The 22,539-nt window shown below is 41.1% G+C and overlaps 1 protein-coding gene across 1 annotated transcript in view; it reads right to left on the reverse strand.

The window, feature by feature from the left end:
- Positions 1-1,042: 1,042 nt before the first annotated feature.
- NCAPG2 (non-SMC condensin II complex subunit G2) overlaps positions 1,043-22,539 on the reverse strand; it is a 73,191-nt gene continuing 51,694 nt past the window's right edge. The window contains exons 24-29 of the mRNA XM_007983655.3: positions 21,622-21,809; positions 20,178-20,318; positions 16,202-16,305; positions 15,266-15,366; positions 14,039-14,138; positions 1,043-1,446 (exon numbers count right to left, since the gene is read on the reverse strand). Of these exons, the coding sequence (XP_007981846.3) occupies positions 1,395-1,446; positions 14,039-14,138; positions 15,266-15,366; positions 16,202-16,305; positions 20,178-20,318; positions 21,622-21,809 (686 nt within the window). The 3' untranslated portion in view covers positions 1,043-1,394. The remainder of the gene's footprint in view (positions 1,447-14,038; positions 14,139-15,265; positions 15,367-16,201; positions 16,306-20,177; positions 20,319-21,621; positions 21,810-22,539) is intronic.

Below are 22,539 nucleotides of genomic sequence, written 5' to 3' on the forward strand. Positions count from 1 at the left end.
TTGCACAAATTCTTCCAAATAAATGACTTTATCAACACTGATAGAACTGTATTTCCGTTATCAATGTCATTCACTAATTCAGAATATGGTTTAGTCTGCCAAGATGTCTAGAAAGTCATTTTCAAAATTATCCGAATTAAGCAGTAGTATTATTCCACTCCCCACCTTCCATTTCTCAGATCCCTTGGCAAAACCTTACCCTGAATGCTTGTAACTACAGTAAGTCGTCCACTTCTTGTACGTCTTAGAGAAATGCAGGCACAGAAACACTGGCATTTCTTTACTTTTTTGCTCAGGGGCTGAGGACAGAACAAGCATGAAATTTAAGCTGCACTAATTTCCAACCAACTATGAGGTGGTCCACGAGGGTCCACAGGATCAACCGTGACACAGAATCTTTGACTGAGAGGGCCAGGAGCATGGGGCCATGAAACAATCGGCATCCACAAGGTGGGCGAGAGGTCAGGGCAGCATAGGAGGCTGTCAGCACCACTGCTACCAGAACAGCTCACAGAAAGAAAAGATCCGAGTAACCGTGGTTTGCCTTTAGGCTAAGCTACTTGGTGTCTGTGCTGCTCACATTCACAGCCACAGGACCCATCTCAATACCCCACACAGGCAACATGAAGGTTGGACACAGAGACTGCTGTGGGCCCTGCCCCGTGCTCTCCACTCAGGGAGCATGCTGGGAGTCCCTCCCTGGGACACCGCACCTCACTCCTGGCCATAAAGGTGGGCTTTAATATTTTCTTTTCTTTTTTTTTTTGAGACAGAGTCTTGCTTTGTCACCCAGGCTGGAGTGCAGTGACGTGATGTCAGCTCACTGCAACCTCTGCTTCCTGAGTAGCTGGGATTACAGGCATTCACCACCACACCTAGCTAATTTTGGATTTTTAGTAGAGACGGCGTTTCACCATGTTGTCTAGGCTGGTCTTCAACTCCTGACTTCAAGTGATCCGCCTGCCTCAGCCTCCCAAAGTGTTGGGATTATAGGTATGTGCCACCGCGCCCAGCCCCTAATACTTTCAAATAAACAAACGGATGTTGTCATTGCTTTATTACTCATAGTTTCCAAGCAATATTACATATATAAAAGTCATTTTAAAAACAACCAGGTTTGCTAGAAAAGTGTTTTTTCTTCGAATCATGGATTTCCACACCATTCATACCTGGAGTCCTTTATATTAAATATATTATTTACGCAGGCACTAGCAAAAATTGAAGAAGTTTTGAGTTCTCTACTCCATAACCTCCATCTTCCCACACTCCCACAAAAAAATCCCACCCTTTTGCTATTATATTGGTTATTAACATTAAAAACAATAGGAAAATACACAGGAATTTCATTTGGAATCCCTTTTCCCTATTTTACATGTCTGGAGATGTTGGCTTGGTTATGAATTCAAAAGTTCTCCCAGAGTTCTTGATGATGATTCATAGAGAAATCTGAAACACAAATAGAGAAATATTTAGCTACAGAAAAAAAGTGACCAAATTATCCAAATGTACGTTTTCAAAACTATAATCTAAATATGGTTTGCAGCCAGATGCATTTAAAAACAAAGTTGAAATAATCTATAAATGTTTCATTAATTGTTTCTCTTATGTAAAATGGAGTCAGAATCCCCACAGGAGTCAGGACACACGGCACTGGACCACAGGCTTGGGTTGACGGTGGACACCACGCACTGCCAGGCAATGAAATGTGCGCACTGGGCAGTGTGCCATGCTGATGGGCAAAGAGGACATAGGCTCTTCCTTTCCAGCACCCACAGTTCTGAGCCTATTTCTCTATTATACAAGAAAACAAGATAAAAACTACGTGACCTACTAAGACACTCTACTACCATGACATGTACCTACTACCTCTAATAACCTGAGGCCTTTAGAAAAACCTCACTTTCCCACTCCCCTGCATCCCTGTCCCTCAAGGCGAGACTCTTTCTTCTCATGTCCTCCCCAGCCCCACCTAGGCCGCGGCTTTGGCTGAGATCACTGAGTACTTTCCCTGCCAGACGCTGTCCTCACTTCCCTGGCAGTGTGCCTATTTTAAGAATCACAATTAGACAGGTAGCATAATCACTGTTCCTTTAAATACACGTATTTACCAAGTGTGTGGCTCACCATGACTTCCCTTTTTTATTGTCCTACAACTCCTACTTGGTTCCAATGCATGCTTGTTTGATTACAGTGCACTCTGAAGTAGTCTCCTCACAGAAGGAATACAGAAAAGCTCATCTCTGAATTCCTCCTAGACACGAATATATCTACCCTCCACTCCAAATGATATCTCAGCGAGATTTAAAACTCTTACAATCCTATTGTCTTCCTGTGTCCAGCAGGAAGTGAGACTCTCGTCTACCTGGTCTTCCCCTTTGCAGACAGACTGCTGTCTACCACAGCGCCCTGTAATGTCAATGCGAGTCCCATGCGTCATTTTACATTTTCCAGTAATCACATTGAAAGAGATCAAAGAGTACAATGGATCAAGACCTCGTTTTCACTTATTTTTTTAAGCAAAATTCATCTCAATACATTTTATTTAACCCAATATATCCAAAATGCTTCAACTTGTAATCCATATAAAATTACTTGTGACATAGTTCACATTCTCTTTTCCATACTGTCTTCAAAACCTGCATGCACTTTCTGTGAGGGCCACACTCAGCTTAGACTCACCAGGTTTCAGGTGTTCAGCAGCCACTGTATTGGCCTGCATGAATCTAGAAAAATTTTAAGATTTTCTCTTTATTCCTGGAATTTAGGAATTTTATCCACAATTATTTAACTGTGATTTTTTTCCCATCAATCCAGAATTTAGTGAAAGAAAAAAGGGAATCTGTATATCTTTCTTTAGCTCTGGGGAATTTTTTCCTATCACTGTTGAATCACTGTTTCTCCTTGATACTAGGTCTCTCAGGCCTTTTCCCTCTCTCATGAGGAGAGTTCACCATCCTCGTGACCTCTCCTCATGAGTACTTATGTTCTATATTCTGAGACATCTCTCCAAATTGACCTTTCTGGAATTTGACTATCAACAGCAGTGTGTCTGTGACACATTAGCTGTAGACTGTCCTTTTGGGGTTACAGTCAACTCTTCTTCAAAGACTCTTATTACTCTCCCACCACTATCACTCTGGAAGTGCCTGGGCCACCCTCTGTGTGGTTATTTCTGCCTGTGTTAAACTAGGGGTGAGGGCACAGCTATGTGGAGGCCACCACACAGTGACACAGGGTGCCCCATAGCTCCTTCACTCTCCCAGCCTTGCTGGGCCTCTTCTAGACCTGCTGCCTCAGAGTCTCCTGCCCATTCCCTGAGTCCCCCATGAGAAGAGAGTGCTCTCTGTCCACAGCCCAGGTTCTGCCCACCTATCAGCTCAGCAACTGCTTGGCTCAGCAGCAGTGCAGCCAGAGTCCAGACAGAGAGGAACAGGACCCAGGGGGTCATGAACCCTCCAAAATCTAAAATTAATTGTTTTTTTTTTGAGAGAGGGTCATGCTCTGTCACCCAGGCTGAAGTGCAGCAGTGAGATCACGGCTCACTGCAGCCTTGACCTCTCGGGCTCAAGCAATCTTCCCAGCTCACCCTCCCAAGTAGCTGGGACTATGGCGCACACCACCACACCCAGCTGATTTTTTTTGTAAAGATGGGGTTTCACCATGTTACCCAGTCTGGTCTTGAACTCAGCTCAAGCAATCTGCCTGCCTCAGCCTCCCAAAGTGTTGGGATTACAGACACCATACCTGGCCTAAAATTAATTTTTAATTACTCAAAAATAATATTGTCTCCTTAAGTGAGCATGAATTTTAAAATACTTTAGAGAAAAATGTTAAGTTAAAAGTACAGTTAACCCTCACTATCTGTGGGAGATGTGTTCCAGGACCCCCCAGATACTAAAATCCACAGATGCTCAAGTCCCTGGTGTACTGTTTGCATACAGTCTACCCACATCCTCCTGTAAGCTTTAAATAATCTCTAAACTACTTACAATACCTAATACAAGGTAAATGCTATGGTAATAATTGTTATACTATATTGTCTATATACTATATTGTCTATATTGTTATACGATGCTAATAGTTGTTATACTATATACTATATTGTTTATACTATATTGTTATGCTATATTAGGGAATAATGACAAGGAAAAGTCTGTTCATATTCACTACAGGCACAACCATCCATTTTTGTCCCAAATACTGTCAAACTATGGTTGGCTGAATTTCCGAACGTGGAACCCATGGATACAGAAGGTCAAGTGTTCTCATTTACCAGGTAGTAAATAGCTACTCACACTGACCTAAGTCTAGACTGGCAACAAGAATGACTCTTTATCGTTCTCCTTTAATAGACAAGCTAACTGAGGCAGAAGTGCTAAAGCAAACTGCCCATTAGACTACTCAGCTGGGAAGGGCAGTTTGGGTTTAAACCCAGGTCATTTTTCTCCTGCTACTGGTACACTACTGCAACACTAAAAAGATACTCCACTATACTTCAAATGTACTCATTCTTCTGTTACCTGAAGAACTGAACACACTATGTAGACCAGAGAAATAAGACCTACTAAAGAACAAAATGAAGGAATTTTAAAGTTGGAAGGGACAGTGATAAAAGCTTAGGCAAAAAGCTCCCTGGGCCAGGTTTCTCCTGCTGTGTGTAACAAGACACGCAGACCAGACGATGTGCAAATCCCCTCAGCACTAACGTCTATCAAATGTGTCAAATACGAGGACTCGAAACTTTGCCACCTTTCCTTCCGTCTATGTCAGGTTAGGGTCACATGTTGGTGATCACAGCCACAAGAAATACAGGCAGAATCAATTTTCTGAGAAAAACAGTAAGATAAAAAGACAATGTATGTATTTATTAAAGGGTGGTTTTATATATAAATAGTTTTAAATTACCCACACCAAGTTCATTGGGTATGGATGATAGAAGCATACCATAAAATAAGCTATAAAAAGCATCCAGCCCCAAATTCGTTTTAAAAAAAGGACTGTTAAAATTAAAGCACAATAAAATGAACTGGTATTCATTTAACAATACCTGATAACAAAAGTGAGGCAACTTTTTCAGGGAGTACTCTTTTCCTTCAGGGTTTAATGTTGGCACTTACTGTACTGTACTATTAAAGTTGCCTGCAAGTACAGGCACAATTAATATCGGCAAGTAATTCGCTTGTAATATGATTAGTGGGGAAAATTCATGAGGTAACACAAACCTTAAGAAATATATTATTTATATTTGTAATTTATTTCAAATTACAAATTTATTACTATCTTGATACTATTTATGAAAGCAATAAACTTAACATACTTGACATTTAAATGCACCAGTGCACTGGCAAATGCACATTGTTTCTCCTCGGAAAATGTCCAGTTTACAGGATGCCATACGGGACGAGGCAATGAAAATGCAATGAGATGCCTATTTTTATTTAGCACCCAACAGACCAGTCAACAGAATACTAACCCTGAAAACTAGATTAGTTGTTAAGAAAATGTGCACTTTTAAATCAAGCTCCACTGCCTAAAATATTAATTGGAGCAAGGGGTTCCCAGACTCTTAAAGATGTTTACTTGCTTTAATGTCTCTAGTGCAACATTAAATCAATAATATTTTAAAATACAGTCGTAAATCTTAATTGTTTGTCTTCCATTAGATTGATTTTTCTTGTTTCATCAATTTGTCAGATTGATTTTTTTAGACACTGGTTTCTCTATAGTTTGCTTCTTGCATATTTAAGTAAGAAGCCAATATTTCACAGTCCCAACCTATTTATTTTCTGGGATGTTTCCTTCTTAAAGGGAGGAGCTCTTTTTTTCGTCTGTGTATCAGCTTAGTAGAGAGGATGGCATGCAGGTGAAGAAATAATGGAGAAACAAAACACTCCGTCCCCAGTTCTGTTCATGTCCTTTTCCACATTGTAAGTTCTGAATTTCTCAGGTCTTCTCTTCTCTCAATGTAACTAACACAATTCAAGTAGTTAGCCTGAAACTAAGTATAAGTGGAAATGGAAGGCATTCCTAATCCTAATAAAAAACCAATGTTCCTCTTCCCTTTCATCTTCAGAATAGTGTACACTATTCTATATCCAAATAAGCCTTGCTTGGCAACATTATTTCTTTTTTTTTTTTTTTTTTTTTTTTGAGACAGAGTTTCACTCTTATTGCCCAGGCTGGAGTGCAATGACTCCATCTCGGCTCACAGCAACCTCTGCCTCCCGGGTTCAAGTGATTTTCCTGCCTCAGCTTCCCAAGTAGCTGAGATTACAGACATGTGCCACCATACCCAGCTAATTTTTGTATTTTTAGTAGAGACGGGGTTTCTCCAGGTTGGTCAGGCTGGTCTTGAACTCTCGACCTTAGGTGATCTGCCCGCCTCAGCCTCCCAAAGTGCTGGGATTACAAGCATAAGCCACTGTGCCCGGCCAACATTATTTCTAATAAAGAAAAATGCTTGGACTTTTGAGGTTGTTACTACATCCTGTGAAAACAATTTAACATTCTTACAGTTGGTAATTCTGGTCATCTTGTTTAATCTTTGTGTCTAATGAACCATTTACATTGCCACTTATTTTCTGAAATGCACAAGTGCTCCTCTGTCATCCCCAAATCAGACCACTGCCCTAAAAACAAGCTCCTAAGACCAATAGTTTGTTGGGTTTCTTCTTCTTCTTCTTTTTTTTTTTGATACGGAGCCTTGCTCTGTCACCCAGGCTGGAGTGTAGTGGCATAATCTTGGCTCACTGCAAGCTCCGCCTCCAGGGTTCACGCCATTCTCCTGCCTCGGCCTCCCGAGTAGCTGGGACTACAGGTGCCTGCCACCACGCCCAGCTACTTTTTTGTATTTTTAGTAGAGACGGGGTTTCACTGTGTTAGCCAGGATGGTCTCGATCTCCTGACCTCATGATCCACCCGCCTCAGCCTCCCAAAGTGCTGGGAGGGTTTCTTCTTAAAATATATAGTTGCCAGGTCTAACCTGATTAAAACTAGCATAGTGGACACTCAATCATTTTTAGAATAAAGTCCATAATTGAATGCATTTCATTCACTCAGTCACTAGAAGCCCAAACCTACCCACCTGCTTTAGTGCCCAGTTCAACGTCCCATCACCATGGGGTGCTGGAAAACCACTGGGGAAGGAGGGGACTTTCTCCAGGTTTCTGTAAGGCCCCCCTTTCTCCAGAGGACTCTGACAGCACAAGTAGCACACCAGACAACTATCCCCACAAGCCCCCACCTGATCCGAGCCATACACAGGAGCCTGCAGCACTCGAGAGCAGGCTTTCCAGCTCTGGCTCCGGCAGCTCCCCCAGCACCTCCCCTGGGATGGCTCCACATCCCCCCCGGCCCGCCACCCACCCACATGAGTGGATGTCCTCAGGTCCCACAGAAGGCCGCTAGCAATGTCTTTCATGTAGGAAGCCAGGTCTCCCTCTGGGGGTGGGGGCTCCTTCCTTGAGGGAGGGTTGGAGGTGTTCTCTTCATCTGCTACTCCAGTATTCTCTAGAGTTCTCTTTAACTCTCACTAGCCAATAACCTATCATGTCAACTCCCTATAAAAATCCCTGACACTCAGCTGGGCACGGTGGCTCACCCCTATAATCCCAGCACTTTGGGAGGCTGAGGCGGGCGGATCACTTGAGGTCAGGAGTTCAAGACCAGCCTGGCCAACATGGTGAAACTCCGTCTCTACTAAAAATACAAAAATTAGCAGGGCATGGTGGCGCATGCCTGTAATCCCAGCTACTCAGGAGGCTGATGCACAAGAATTACTTGAAGCTGGGAGGCAAAGGTTGCAGTGAGCCAAGATCGCTCCACTGCACTACAGCCTGGATAACAGAGGGAGACTGTATCTCAAAAACAAACAAAAAAATCCCTGACACTGAGCTTTCCCTATCCGAATCACTGCGTGGTTTTGGTCTCCTCCTGGAACCTGACAAACACACAGAAAAACATTGTTTTTTGTTTGTTTTTGAGACAAGTCTTGCTCTGTTGCCAAGACTGGAGCACAGTGGCGCAATCTCAACACACTGCAACCTCCGCCTCAAGCGATCCTCCCACCTTAGCTGCCCATGCAGCTGGAACTATAGGCACATGCCACCACACCTGTCAAATATTTGTAATTTTTGTAGAGATGAGGTCTTGCTGTGTTGCTCAAACTGGTCTTGAACCCCTGAGCTCAAGCCATCTGCCCACCTTAGCCTCCCACAGTGTTGGGATTACAGACGCGAGCCACCATGCCCAGCCAACATTGTTATCTCAGTACCTGACAAAGTGGACTAAAGACAGACCCTTTATTAAAATAAAAGGGTCAATTAATCAAGAACATACAGCAGTTCCAAACTTATATGCACCTAATAACAGGACCATAAAATATATAATGCAAAAGCAGTCCTAAATAGGATACTTGGACAAATCCACAAGCATAATGAGAAATTTAACCCAAGTCTCTGTAGAATAAGTAACAAAAAATCAGTAAATACATAGAAAAGTTGGGGTAACACAATTAACAAATGTAAATTGATCAGGTGGCACTCCACCTCTGTAAAACACACACTCCTATGCACAAGCACTCACAAATGCTGTGTGTGAGCCACAGAGCCAGTCTCAAACGTACAATAAAAAAAGACAAAAAAGAAATGGTGTTAAAAGCCACAGTAAACATAAACATCATATCAAGTATAAAACCACACACACTTTGGTCTTCATCTGGACAACACTCAAAATTAGACTGAGGTGTTGGGTGGGCTGATACCTCCAAACAGGGAGAGAGGGGCCATGTTCAGGAGGCGTATTCTTTGATTTAGGTAGTGACTGCATTTTTTTTTTTTTTAAGACAGGATCTCACTCTGTCACCCAGGCTGGAATGCAGTGACGTAATCTCAGTTCACTGCAGCCTCAATCTCCTGGGCTCAAGTGATCCTCCCACCTCAGTCTCTTGAGTAGCTGGGACCACAGGCGCATGCCACCATGCCCAGCTAATTTCTGTATTTTCTGTAGAGACAAGGTTTCGCCACATTGCCCAGGCTGGTTGCAAACTCCAAGCAATTCACCCGCCTTGGCCTCTCAAAGTGCTGGGATTACAGACGTAAGCCACCTCACCTGGCCTGTGACTGCATTTTATGACAATTAATTCAGTGGTACACGTATTATTTACATTCTTTTCCATATGTATATCTCAATGAGTAAATTCTATTCTATTAAAATTAATAAACAATGAATGAAAAATCACAAGCCATTTTGTTAATAAATTTAAAAATCTAGATCAATGTAAGAAATTGTAAATTACCAAAATTTATTCAGGCAGTAATAAAAAATCAGGCCTGACTAATAACATAAAAGAAATAGGGAAAAGTCATCCCAGAATTCTGGGGACATGTTGTTCCACAGCATCAGATGTAATTTAAACGGCTCCACAACACTGAAAAGGGAAAAGTTACCTTCTAATGCTGACAGCAACTCACACTGAAAGCAAAACTGGCAGAGGTCCTACTAAAAAACAAAACCCAAACTACAGAACAACCAACAACCATAGAATCTTATGTGAAACCTAATGCAAACATTCTCAAATAAAATATTAGCAAACAGAATTCAAAAATGAGGCTGTTTTGATAGAACGAAATATCCAACAATGGTGAGACAACTGTAAAAGGTGTTAACATGTATAATAAGAATTTCAGAAGGGAGAAAGGAAGAAATACTTGAGACAATAATAACTGAGAATTTATCCAGGAAGCTCAGAGAATACTGAATAGAATAAATGCTAAAAAAAAAAAAAAGAAAAAAAGAAAGAAAGAAAATGACCCCTAGGCATATCATATTAAACCTACAGAAAATCAAAGAAAAAGTACTGAAAGAAACCAGACAGGGAAAAATACACCTTATCTACTGAGGAACAAAAAAGAATTATATCCTATTTCTCAGATACCACACGAGCCAAGAAGAGAGTACAGGGAAATGTTTAAAGTACAGAGAGTGGCCGGGCATGAGGGCTCACCCCTGTAATCCCAGCAATTTGGGAGAGTGGCTGGGCACGGGGGCTCACCCCTGTAATCCCAGCAGTTTGGGAGGCTGAGGCGAGTACATCACTTGAGATCAAGAATTCGAGACCAGCCTGGGCAAACTGTCTCCACTAAAAGGTACAAAAATTAGCTGGGTGTGGTGGCGACATGCCTGTAATACCAGCTACTTGGCAGGCTGACGCACAAGAATCATTTGAACCCAGGAGGTGGAGGTTGCAGTGAGCTGAGATCACACTACTGCGTTCCACCCTAGGCAACAGAGCAAGACTCTGTCTCAAAAAATAATAATAAATTAAATAAAGTACAGAGAGAAAAAAATTCACCAACTAGAATTATAAACTACACAACATTATCCCTGCAAAGAAATAAAGAGTAAAAGACTCCCTGACAAACCAGAATTAAGGGAATTCGTTGCCAGTAGACATGCCTTGAAAGAAGCATTAAAAGAAGTTCTCTGGAGGGAAGGAAAAGAATATAGGTGTCAGGATATTTGGATCAACACAAAGAAAAGACAAGCATCAAAGAAGGAGTTAGTGAAGGTAAATACTTTTTTTTATTATTCTTAAATGACCTAAGATGTAGTTTGTTCGAAATAATAATAGCAACAATATATTCAATTATATATGCTTGTCTGCTTATACCTAAGCAAAATGAATGACAGCAATGATACAAGGAATGAGAGGCAAGGATTAGGATTATTTTGTTATTATAGGGTACTCACCCTACCTGCAAAGTGGTATAGTGTCATCTGAAAGCAAACGTGGATTAGTTATAAATGAAAACTCCAACTCTAAAGCAACCACTAAGAAAGGTTTAAAAAAAAAAAAGTATAACTGATACGCTAGTAAAGAAAATGGCATCATAAAATGTTCAGTTAAAACCACAAAAGACAACAAAGGAGTGGAAGACAGAGACAGGAACAAACAACAAGGGGAACAAATAGAATAACAAATCTAGTGGATATTAATCCAACTATATCATTAATCACTTTGAATATGGTATATATGCACCAATTATAAGACAGATTGTCAGAGAAGATCAAAAAACATGACCCATTTATATACTGTCTATAAAAAAAAAAACACTTTAAAAATAAAGACACATATAGATTAAAATTAAATTAGCTGGGTCTGGTGGTGTGTGCCTGCAGTCCTAGCCAGTTGGGAGACTGAGGCAGAAGGACAGATTGAGCCCAGAAGTCCAGGAGTTAGAGCCCAGCCTGGGCAACATAGCGAGTCTTCATATCTTGAAAAAAAAGAAAATGAATGGAAAAAGATATACCATGCTTACTCTAATCAAAACAAAGCAGGAGTAGTAGTATTAATTTCAGGCAAAGCAGAATTCACAGTAAGAAGAATTATCAGAGATAAAGAAGAGCATTACATAAAGAAAAGATAGTAACAATCATCAATGTGTGGACCCAACAACAGAGCATCAAACTATGTGAGGCAAAAACTGACAGAACTGCAAAGAGCAACAGAGAAGCCAATTATTACAGCTGGAGACTATAACACCCTCTGTCAGATCCAACAGGTAGAAAATTAGGAAGGACACAGTTCAACCCAACAACATTGTCAATTGGATATAATGGACATCTACAGACTACTTCATCCAACAACAGTAGAATACACATTCTCCTCATGCTCACACAGAACACTCACCAAGACAGAACACATTCTGAGCCATAAGACACACCTCCCCGCATTTAAAAGATTAGAAATAATACAATGTCTGCTCTTAGGCTACAGGAATTAAAACAGAAATCAGTAACGGAAAGCTGGAAAAATCCCCAAACACTTGAAGATTAAACAACGCAACTAAATAGATCAAAGAGGAAATCACAAGAGAAATTTAAAAATATTTTGAACTAAATAAAAATGATAGCACAGTTTATCAAAAATTTGTGGGATGAATAAAATGAAAGCAAGAATGATAGAAAGGCCAAACATGGTGGCTCACACTGGTAATCTCAGAACTTTAGGCCACAGGAGGATTGTTTGAGCCCAGGAGTTCAAGAACAGCTTGGGCAAACATAGTGAGACCCCACCTCTGCAAAAAACTTTTTTTCATTAGCCGTGCCAGGCACGCTTCTGTAGTTCTAGCTACTTGGGAGGCTGAGATGGAAGGATCGCTTGAGCCTGGGAGGTTAAAGCTGTGATCGTGCCACTATACTCCAGCCTGGGTGACAGAGCAAGACTCCATCTCAAAACAAAATAAACAAAACAAAACAAAAACTGATGGGAAGAAAAAGGACAAAAAGAGAAATAGAAAAAAAAAATTTTAATGTGGGATGAAGCAGTGCTTAGAGGAAAATTTATAGCATTGAAAGTACACATTAGAAAAGAAGAAAAATCTAAAATCAATCATCTAAACTTCCACTTTAGGAAAACAGAAAAAGAAAAGCACATTAAATCCTAAGTAAGAAAAACAGAAACAGTAAAACCTAGAGCATAAATCAACATACTTGAAAATAAGAAATCAACAGAAAAAAATAAACAAAACCAAAAGCTAGTTCTCTGAAAATATCAATAAAAATCGATAAACCTCTAGCCAGGCTAACTAAGCTCTTCAGCTTCCAGAGCAGCTGGGATTACAGAAGTGTGCCACCACACCTGGCTAATTATTTTATTTTTATTTTTTATTTTTATTTATTTATTTCAAGACGAACTCTTACTCTGTTGCCCAGGCTAGAGTGCAGTGGCACAATCTCGGCTCACCTGCAACCTCCACCTCCCAGGTTCAAGCAATTCTTCTGCTTCAGCCTCTGAAGTAGATGGAATTACAGGCACCTGCCACCACGCCCAGCTAATTTTTGTATTTTTAGTAGAGACAGGTTTCACCATGTTGGCCAGGCTGGTCTTGAACTCCCGACCTCAGGTGATCCACCCACCTCGGCCTCCCAAAGTGCTGGGATTATAGGCCTAATGTTTTTGTTTTCAGTAGAGGTTTTACTATGTTTTCAGTAGAGGTTTTACCACGTTGGCCAGGTTGGTCTCAAACTCCTAGCCTCGTGAGATCCACCCGCCTTGGCCTCCCAAAGTGCTGGGATTATAGGAATGAGTCACCGTGTCCAGCCTAATTTTTGTATTTTCAGTAGAGATGGGGTTTTACCATGTTGGCCAGGCTGGTCTTGAACTCCTGGATTACAGGCGTGAGTTACTGCGCCCAGCCTACAAACCAAACTTTCTAGTAAAGTGAGCATTAAGTGTATTGTGTCTATAGTACAAGCCGACAGTCTATAAAAAGCCACACTTTGGAAGTTTATTCACAAATTAGCAGTTTCTGATTTGGAAAACCTTTCTCCAGAGGAAGCAACTATGGAGAGTGGTTTGTTTCCCAGGCAAAGGTGAATTTCCTAGTGCAGAGCTTTACAACGCTTCACCTATTTAGCTCATAAAATAGCGAGAAAAAATTATTTGTGGTTGATCTAAAAGTCAAACACAATCCAAAACAGAGTCTACAGTAAAAAGCAGAGCACACCAAACAGCACACAGCAGCAGAAACGCCCCGCTGGAAAGCAGCCCTGCGAGTACACTGGTGGCCTGCAGGCTCTGCGAGTACACTGGTGGCCTGCAGGCTCTGCGCAGCAGTGGGCTGTCCAGCAAGGCGGAAATTACACACATTCAGAGGCTCTGGAGGGACCGCCCATCACCACGTAGGTATTTGTCCGCAAGGTATCTGTCCTTGGGAAATGCCCATGGTTTCCATAATGCAGCAACCACCAAAAATATTGTCTGATTTTAAAACCATATAAAATACGTTTGTATGCCCTCACTTTTCTACAGCAGAATTTTGCAAATGACAATTTCGTTTTGTTTTTGAAGACAGAATTAGCAAGTAAATTAAACATAAGCTACAGGTCTTTGCCAACAGAAACGTTTTTCTCCTTACAGTCCCTAGTCTCCTAACCACCTGGTGTAAGCAGCAGAAATGAAAACACAACCTCATGCAGACCCAAAGAATAATGAGCAGTTTTAGATGATCACATCTGGTGAATATCTCTGCTTTACCTTTCAATGCTATCCTCTTCCAAAGTAATTTCCATGAATGTCTTTAGTTTTCTGTGAACAGTGGCTGCAACCTCCCTCACTTTTGAACTTTTATGTTTACCTGGAAAAATTATATTAAAAGACAGAAAAGATTTTAACATCACTACACAAACACAAACACTCCGCTACACACGTGGTACAACTTCCCTAAGCTGGGCCTCCCTATCTTCCCTTTGAGGTAACCTACATACTGACCTGCGGAATAGTAATTCTCCCTTCTAAACGGATGTTGTAAAGATCAAACAAACATTTACTGGGAAGAAGAGTTCAAATGGACCTCACCCCATGAAGCCATTAGAGGAAAGATTATGTCCATGCCAGCAAACCAATCCTGCTTCAGAGTCCTTCCCCTGTTTAACTATCGCAGGTAGTTAAGGATGTATTAAGGGCAAGGCACCTGGGAGCATCCAACATCCGTCCTCAACATCCTCCTGGTGGTGATCTCAATGCAGGGGGAGTCCCTGAGGGAAGTCTTTGCTTATGGTCAACCTGGGTCAGACTAGTCGAGGAGTATTCTTACCAATCTGCAGATATTCTGTCCATTTAGGCTTACAGGGAGAGTTTGTTTCAATAGGAGCACTCCCTATCTACAATGTGCCATCTTTGAAAATGATTTCAACATTAGTAAAACTGAGCAAATCACACAGACAGGTAAAGGCAGTCAGCCTGCAGGGATGTTACTACATTTTATACTGAGCTAAGCATCTTATACATATCTCCAGTTATTTTTCCAGTACTCTGAACTGCTAGGGATATTCAGAATAGGCAAGACTAAGGCTTACGAGAAATAGTAGATAGATCAAATATAAACACCAAAATATCCATCATCAACCAAAATACATTCAGATTTTAAGATACAGGTAACACATCAAATCAATAGAAATTCAATGCTGAGGCACAGAGAGGAATACTTAAATGGGTCCAGCGGCAAAAGGTGAAAATGAACGGGACCTCCACCACTGAAGAGTGAGCAAGCTGATACAAAAACAGATGCAGGGTGGGTTAAGGAGAGGAAGCCAAGTGGACAGCACTGTGTCCAGCACATGAGAAGGCAGGGAGTGGAAAGGCTGGGGGACATGTGAGCTGGCCAGGAGTAGCCGAGTGCAGGGGCTGATCCCCAGCATCCCATGACAGCACCTGTGAGGTACACCAGCCACCTTCCAGATGACGGGGGGGAATGTAACCAACCTGCATTAATAACCAGGATAATATGCACAGCAGCCGTGAGGCACACAATGCCTTCAATATCGTCAGAGGCCACACATGCCTTTAATTCATCCAAAAATGACCTGCAAAACAATCAACAAACATCAAAATTACTGTATCGTATAGAACCTATTATAGCAAAATAAGTACCACCAAGGTCCAACCACAACCACAAACCCCAGTTTGCAGGGGACATGGGAAGCTGACTGAACTCGCCCCATGCTTTTCATGGAGAGCGTGCCAGATTGTACAGTGAGACATTAAAACCAGAGGATGCTGCTGGGAACAGGGATGCTGTGCTGAGTGAAAAAGGTTACTCTGTATACCCTCAATGCACACAGAAAAGATTTAGTATGTTGTTGAAAGATGACTCATAGCTGCTAAAGATGGTGCTTTTAAAAGTTTTCACTGAACGTATCTGCTATTAAAATTCGACAGGTACCAGACATCTGTAAAGCAACTCCCTCTGTAACCCGTTAGCCCTGCATGCACCACAGCAAACCCTGCAATTCTGATCAAGCGACATATGGACTAGAAAATGAGTAGCAGCTGCGTGTTCAACGAACATGGCACCGGTATTTAACCTTGTCAAGTGTTCTGAAAGCACACTTGGTAAGAAGTATTTTACTAAACATTAACATTCTATGTTCTCCCTTAACTGAATTTCAGTTATGAGAAGCATAACTAACCAGAGACTATTTAGATGAATATTCTTTACAGAAAATTAGAATTTTTCTGTGTAAGTTTAATGTAAATATTTCTAATTACTGATAAAATGGAGAGAAAATTATATAAGACATTTTTCTCATAGAAAAGAGTGTAGCTTTGAAAAACTTGAGAGTAAAAGGAATAGAACAAAAGCTGCTGAGGGTTACAGCCACGATGAGAGTTTCAGGACAGTAAAGAGAAAGTGATTACCTGACCACATTCGAAGACTTTATTATTATTCCTATTAAACACCTTGAAAATGGTGGAAGATCAGAAAGATGCTCTGGAGGGGTAAGCTCTTCTGTGTCAGAAACCTAAAAAAGTTCCAAATCAGCAAGTTGTAAACAGAGACTAGGCTACTCACTTGTAAACTACCCTGCTTTGGGTTTTCTTCAACACCCAAGAAAAACTTGCCAGAAATTCAAAATAATTATTTTTATTAACTGTTGGAATGTCTACAATAATTATGAATAATCTATTATTATAAACATAAGTGTGCTGGGCGTGGTGGTTCACACCTGTAATCCCAGTGCTCTGGAAGGCTGAGGCAAGAGGATTGCTTGAGGCCAGGAGTTCAAGATCAGGCTAGTCAACATGACAAGACCCTGCCTCTATAATAAAATTTTAAAATTAGCCAGGCATGGTGGTGCATACCTGTAGTCCCAGCTACTTGGGAGACTGAGGCAGGAGGATCACTTCAGCCCAGGAATTTGAGGCTGTAGTGAGCCATGTATCATGGCAGTCCAGCCTGGATGACAGAGATCCTATCTCAATATGACAAAAAAAAAAAAAAAGAAGATAAGCGAAGGTGCTTATTCAGTGAGACAAAAATAAAGAAAAACAGACATGCTACTCAATGAGCTTTTCATCAAAAAGTCTTTATCTTGTTATCGTCTACTGTAAATAATGTGCTTTTATGCTAAATAAATTTAACATTTTACTCCTGTCTAAACTGGTGTTTCTCAATCTCAGCACTACCGACCTGACCAGCTCGTTCTTTGGGGGATTGGAGGGCTGTGCTAGGTGCTGTTGGAGGCTGAGCAGTATCCCTGGCCTCCACCCACTCCATGCCAGGGGCACGTTGCCCACCCCCTCACCCAGTTGTGCCAAACAAAAATGTTCCTATACACTGCAGTGTCCCCTGCAGGGCAGAACCCCACAGTGAAGTACTGTAAGTTTAGAGCCACAAGGCCACCTGCCTGGACCTGTGCTCTTAATTATCAGCCTTGTGAACTTCGATGAGCCTTTCACCATGGAGGAATGAATTCCACAAGCTCCTCAGAAAGTCCAGAATTCCTGCTCCAGGTGGAAACTTATGCCTTTGTTTTCCACCTGTAATAGCTGAGCATGAATATGCCTATCCCACCCCTGTATGTCTCTACCATGTGTTTGGCTCGATTCTTGGCTATCTTAGGAGATTTCATTCAGGGATGACTAGACAACACTGCTTTTTTTTTTTTTAAGAGGCATAGTCTCACTCTGTTGCCCAGGCTGCAGTGCAGTGGCGCAATCACAAATCATAGCTCGCTGCAGCCTTGAACTCCTGCTTCAGTCTCCTGAGCAGCCAAAACTACAGGCATGTACAACCACGCCCAGCTAATTTTTAAACATGTTTTAATAGAGGCAGGGTCTCACCATGTTGCCCAGGGTGGCCTCGAACTCCTGGCCTCAAGCCATCCTGCTGCCTAGGCCTCCCAAAGTGTTGGAATTATGGTGTGAGCTACCGTGCCTGGCCTAGACAGCACTTCCAGTACGTCTTCCCACACTTCCTCTGCTAGTATTATAATACAAATTTTAAAATTTAAGTCAATCATCACTATATATCAAATAGCACTGTTTCTCATGAAAATATTTTACATCTTAAAGTGATTGCTGTAAATGCATTTCTTAAACAGTGAGACAAAAGACTATTGACAGATTAAAATAAAAATAACAACAGCATAAGGGATGGGAGAACACAACTGGAGATTCCTACCATGCATTAGACAAGCATAATTTCTGAAGGTACTGAGACAAGTTAAACATGCATGCTGAGATCTCTAGAGAAACCACTAAAAAAAAAAATTACACAAAAGATAATATAAAGTCAACAGAGATAAAATGGTGTAGTAAAAACACTTGATTCATCAAAAAAGTGACAGGAAAGAAAAAAAACCAGAAAGACTAACAGAACAGACAGACTGATAGAAAAGAAACAATTAACATTAACTTAAACCCAAACCTATCAATAAATTCATTAAAGTCAAATGGACTAAAAAAAAAAAAATAGAAGGGACTATAACCACGCCAAATAGAAGTCAGAGGTTGTTGGACCAGATTTTTTTAAAACCCCACCCAGGTGGGGTTTTAAAAGATATGCTATGCAAACACAAAGCACAAGAAAGCTGCTTTGGCTATGAAAATATCAAAGTAGACTTCATGAGGAGTCAGAGCCAGAGATATTTCACAATACTAGGAGTCAATTCATCAAAAAGAAAAAGCTCGGCAAATGGGCACAGCTATGTTCCAATAAGACTTTATTGATAAAAAACAGATGGTAAGCCAGGCGTGACCCATATGCCAAACATTTTTTTTAATCATTTTTAGCTACATAGCTCTCCGGAATAAACAAATCCTAGTTTTTATTCTATTGTGTAATCTAGTAATTACTTTCCAAACCAAAATGATCTCCCTTCAAGCTTTAAGGAAGGCTTTAAATTCTATTTGATGTTTTAGAATTTAGTTAACATCTTTTTATTAGTCATGATTTTTTTTTTTTTTTTTTTTTTTTTTTTTGAGACGGAGTCTCGCTCTGTCGCCCAGGCTGGAGTGCAGTGGCGCAATCTCGGCTCACTGCAAGCTCCGCCTCCCGGGTTCACGCCATTCTCCCACCTCAGCCTCCCGAGTAGCTGGGACTACAGGCGCCCGCCACTGCGCCCGGCTAATTTTTTTCTATTTTTTAGTAGAGACGGGGTTTCACCATGGTCTCGATCTCCTGACCTTGTGATCCGCCCGCCTCAGCCTCCCAAAGTGCTGGGATTACAGGCGTGAGCCACCGCGCCCGGCCAGTCATGATTTTATATTACAAAATTTATGATTCATGTAAACATTAAAAATGCATATAATTCAATGACCTTCCCTGTCAGATTTTATCTTTTCATACAGAGAAGGTCTTTTCTCTATATGAAAACGTGATTTTTTACTTTTCTTAAGAGGTGAAGAGGAAAAGAACACCCTGAATATTCCATGTGGGAAAACACCACTTTTTGTTTTGCCTTGAATTATCATCCTGATTATATCACTCTTTAACCAAATAGGCTAATATCTTCTGTATTAATAATGATCTTCAATTCATCTACAGCTACTGGTAGGAAAATAAGATAGTAATAATGAATAAATTGTCTGTTTAAACTGATATTAGCTACATTTTTTTTTTTCTTTGAGACGGAGTCCTGCCCTGTTGCCTAGGCTGGAGTCCAATGGCATGATCTCAGCTCACTGCAACCTCCGTCTCCCGGGTTCAAGCAATTCTCCTGCCTCAGCCTCCCGAGCAGCTGGGGTTACAGGTGCGTGCCACCATGCCCGGCTAATTTTTTGTATCTTTAGTGGAGACAGGGTTTCACCATGTTGGCCAGGCTGGTTTCAAACTCCTGACCTCATGATCCACCTGCCTCGGCCTCCCAAAGTGCTGGGATTACAGCCATGAGCCACTGCGCCCAGCCTAAACTGACATTAGAAGGTTGACTATCCTAGCTTAGAAATGAAAAACAGGTGGGGGAGGCTAATAATATAACATGCAAAGATACGTAAACTATTCCACAAAAGCAGTCCCAGAGTAGTCTTGTATTCTGCTCACCACTGATTACAACTACTTCTATCCTTTTAGGAGGGAGAATAATCTTAAGAAACTTATCAATTCATTTCAGTCTCCTGAATGTAGCATAAAAGCATGTTCAAATGTAAGGACTACATTTCTGTTTTAATCAAGAGTGATAACATCCTTGGTACATGTTTCACAATAGTCACATGAGTCTAAAATACTAACTATCAAACTCTGAGGTGTAGCTGCTAGGAAAGTACACCACTCACTCAAGTTTGAAAATTCTTAAAAAATACTTTGAGAAACATAGAGAATGTGCTGCTAGTAGAAACACCATCTTGTGTCATCAATAAGAGGCACAGCAGTTTCAGGATTAAAGCACTTCACCTTCCGTAGCTGGTGACTTATCTCAACCACAGGTCCAGCGATCAGAGTAGAAAGTACACCCCGGTGCACAGGGGTGTCCGTGTGCCAAGACTGAACAGCAGTGATGAACTCATGAAGAGGCCTCTGAACAGAATAAAGCAGCTACAAGAAAACACATACATCACTTTTAATGACTAAAAACCATGGTTTTGAAAAAAACAAAACGACACTTTAAAATAAGTATCTTACTATCCTCCCCCAGGACTCGAGGAGTCACTGATGTTGTTTGCCTGCTACCAATGCCCAAGACATTCCATTCCCAGGCTGACTCAAACCTCCCACGCACCATGGCCAGAAGATGATAGACGGGACCAAAGCCCACTGGGAACTTCCCCTAAAGCCAAGAACACCGCTCAGGAATAAGGAGGCAAAACATCAATGACATTAAAATAAGGCATCAGCTATGAGGCAACATATGCTAACTACAGCTACAGAGGTTTGATGGGAAAACTAAAGGTTTTGGCACAAATTACATTATCTAAAAGATCACAGACACTTGAAACGAATTCATCAAAAACAGGAACATTTCAAATTAATTCAAATTGAACTAGACTAGAAAAAGTATGGCCAACAACCTTCAATGACCTTTATCAGCAAAGGACACTGAGTCTTCAATATTTCATAAATAGCCTCCCATTTAAGCATTTTTAAAAGTCTTCATTAAAAAATAATAGTTCATTGATATTTTTAAGCTGCTACTTAGAAAAAGTAATGGCTCTCTCTGATAACAACATCATGTGGTACGAGAACTGAAACTGACATGACATTATTTTTAGGATGAAGCAAATCTGGCATGCAGGTTTTTTATATGAAGTGCTTATGCAATAATCTCACTTCACATCAGCTTTCAACCAGCAAAGGGAAGCCACAGGCCCCTTCAAGGTCTGTGACTCTCGTTTCCAACCTAGAGAAGGTTAACATAGGACGGGGAGGTAACTCATGATAGAAATTAGCATTTCACCTGGCAAGATGTCTGTCACTCTACAAGTATCAAAATTATTTTTCAAAAGAAAGGTATATTTTATTTGAAAAACTCTGTGATATAACAATTATGCACTCAGAACCTAGAGCAATCAGTCCTCTGCTTCCTGTCCTGCCGTCTGGTCAACCTGAACTCAGGGGATCCTGTTCTAAGACCACTGAGTAGAATCTAACAGCTGGAGCTCCCGCCCTTCCCGCCTCCAGCCCATGCACAGGGGTCACCATCTCTCTCTCAGTGTATCCGCCACGGGGGACTCCCACGCCAACTCCATCTCTCTCAGCGCACCTCGCCACCAGGGACCTCCCACACACCACTGCACGTCACCCGAGCGTCAACAGCACAGCCAGGGCTCACGCATCTGTGTGGGTGTACCCAGCCCTGAAAAGTCCATCTAGCGAACCCGTCCTGGGGAGGCCTGAGTACCCGAAGGCCTTCTTCCGGTTGCTTCTTGAAGCTCCGTGCAATACATTCCAACATTTTCTGAAATACTTTCTGGACTGTGTCCAATAGCAGTGCAACTTCTTCATCTGAATCTGTTTTCTGAATCAAGGAACTTCCAGTTATCTCTTTCAGAATGTCAAGAAGTAATGAAACATAAAAAAATCCCTTCACTAGAAAGAAAATTGGAATATATCAGTTTTCTAATCACACAAGTTTGTTGAAATCATTACACATTTCTCACTTAACACATGTATATAATGATAACAAAAAAGAGATTATTACACTTTGGTATTTGGTGAGCCAATACCAAAAGCCAGGCTGATCAGGTTAACCTAAATTCTAATCAAAATAAATAAGTAAGTATGACATTTGTCCAATTTATAAAACTGATACCTTCAATAACAGTAATAGTGTATTAGACTTAGTCACTAAACTAAAAATTGTGTTCCTTGCACATGTGAACACACAGAAGTTCAGCAGTGTGGCTCCTTCAACACCGGAATTAGAGAACAGTTGTTGGTTCTGTTCTATTTTTAGAGAACAGATATACCTATATAATGAAACTGGCTACACTGGAGATCTAGAATTCTATGTATAATTAGCTCCTCCAAAAAGTAAATTTTATAAATAATAAAAGTAGATTCAGTCCTCATGGGAAAGCAATTCCTAAATGATAAGTGAAGTTTAAAAAATAAATAATTTTGACTGTTTCAATCATTAAGCTTAAGTATAAAATGCTGTTTTCACAATAGAAGTGAATTATAAAGAATTAAACAGGCTGGGTATGGTGGCTCATGTCTGTAATCCCAGCACTTTGAAAGGCCAAGGTGGGCGGATCACTTGAGGTCGGGAGTTTGAGACGAACCTGGCCAAGATGGTGAAACCTCACCTCTACTAAAA

Source organism: Chlorocebus sabaeus, chromosome 21, assembly GCF_047675955.1.
Source record: "Chlorocebus sabaeus isolate Y175 chromosome 21, mChlSab1.0.hap1, whole genome shotgun sequence".
Taxonomy (NCBI): Eukaryota; Metazoa; Chordata; class Mammalia; order Primates; family Cercopithecidae; genus Chlorocebus; species Chlorocebus sabaeus.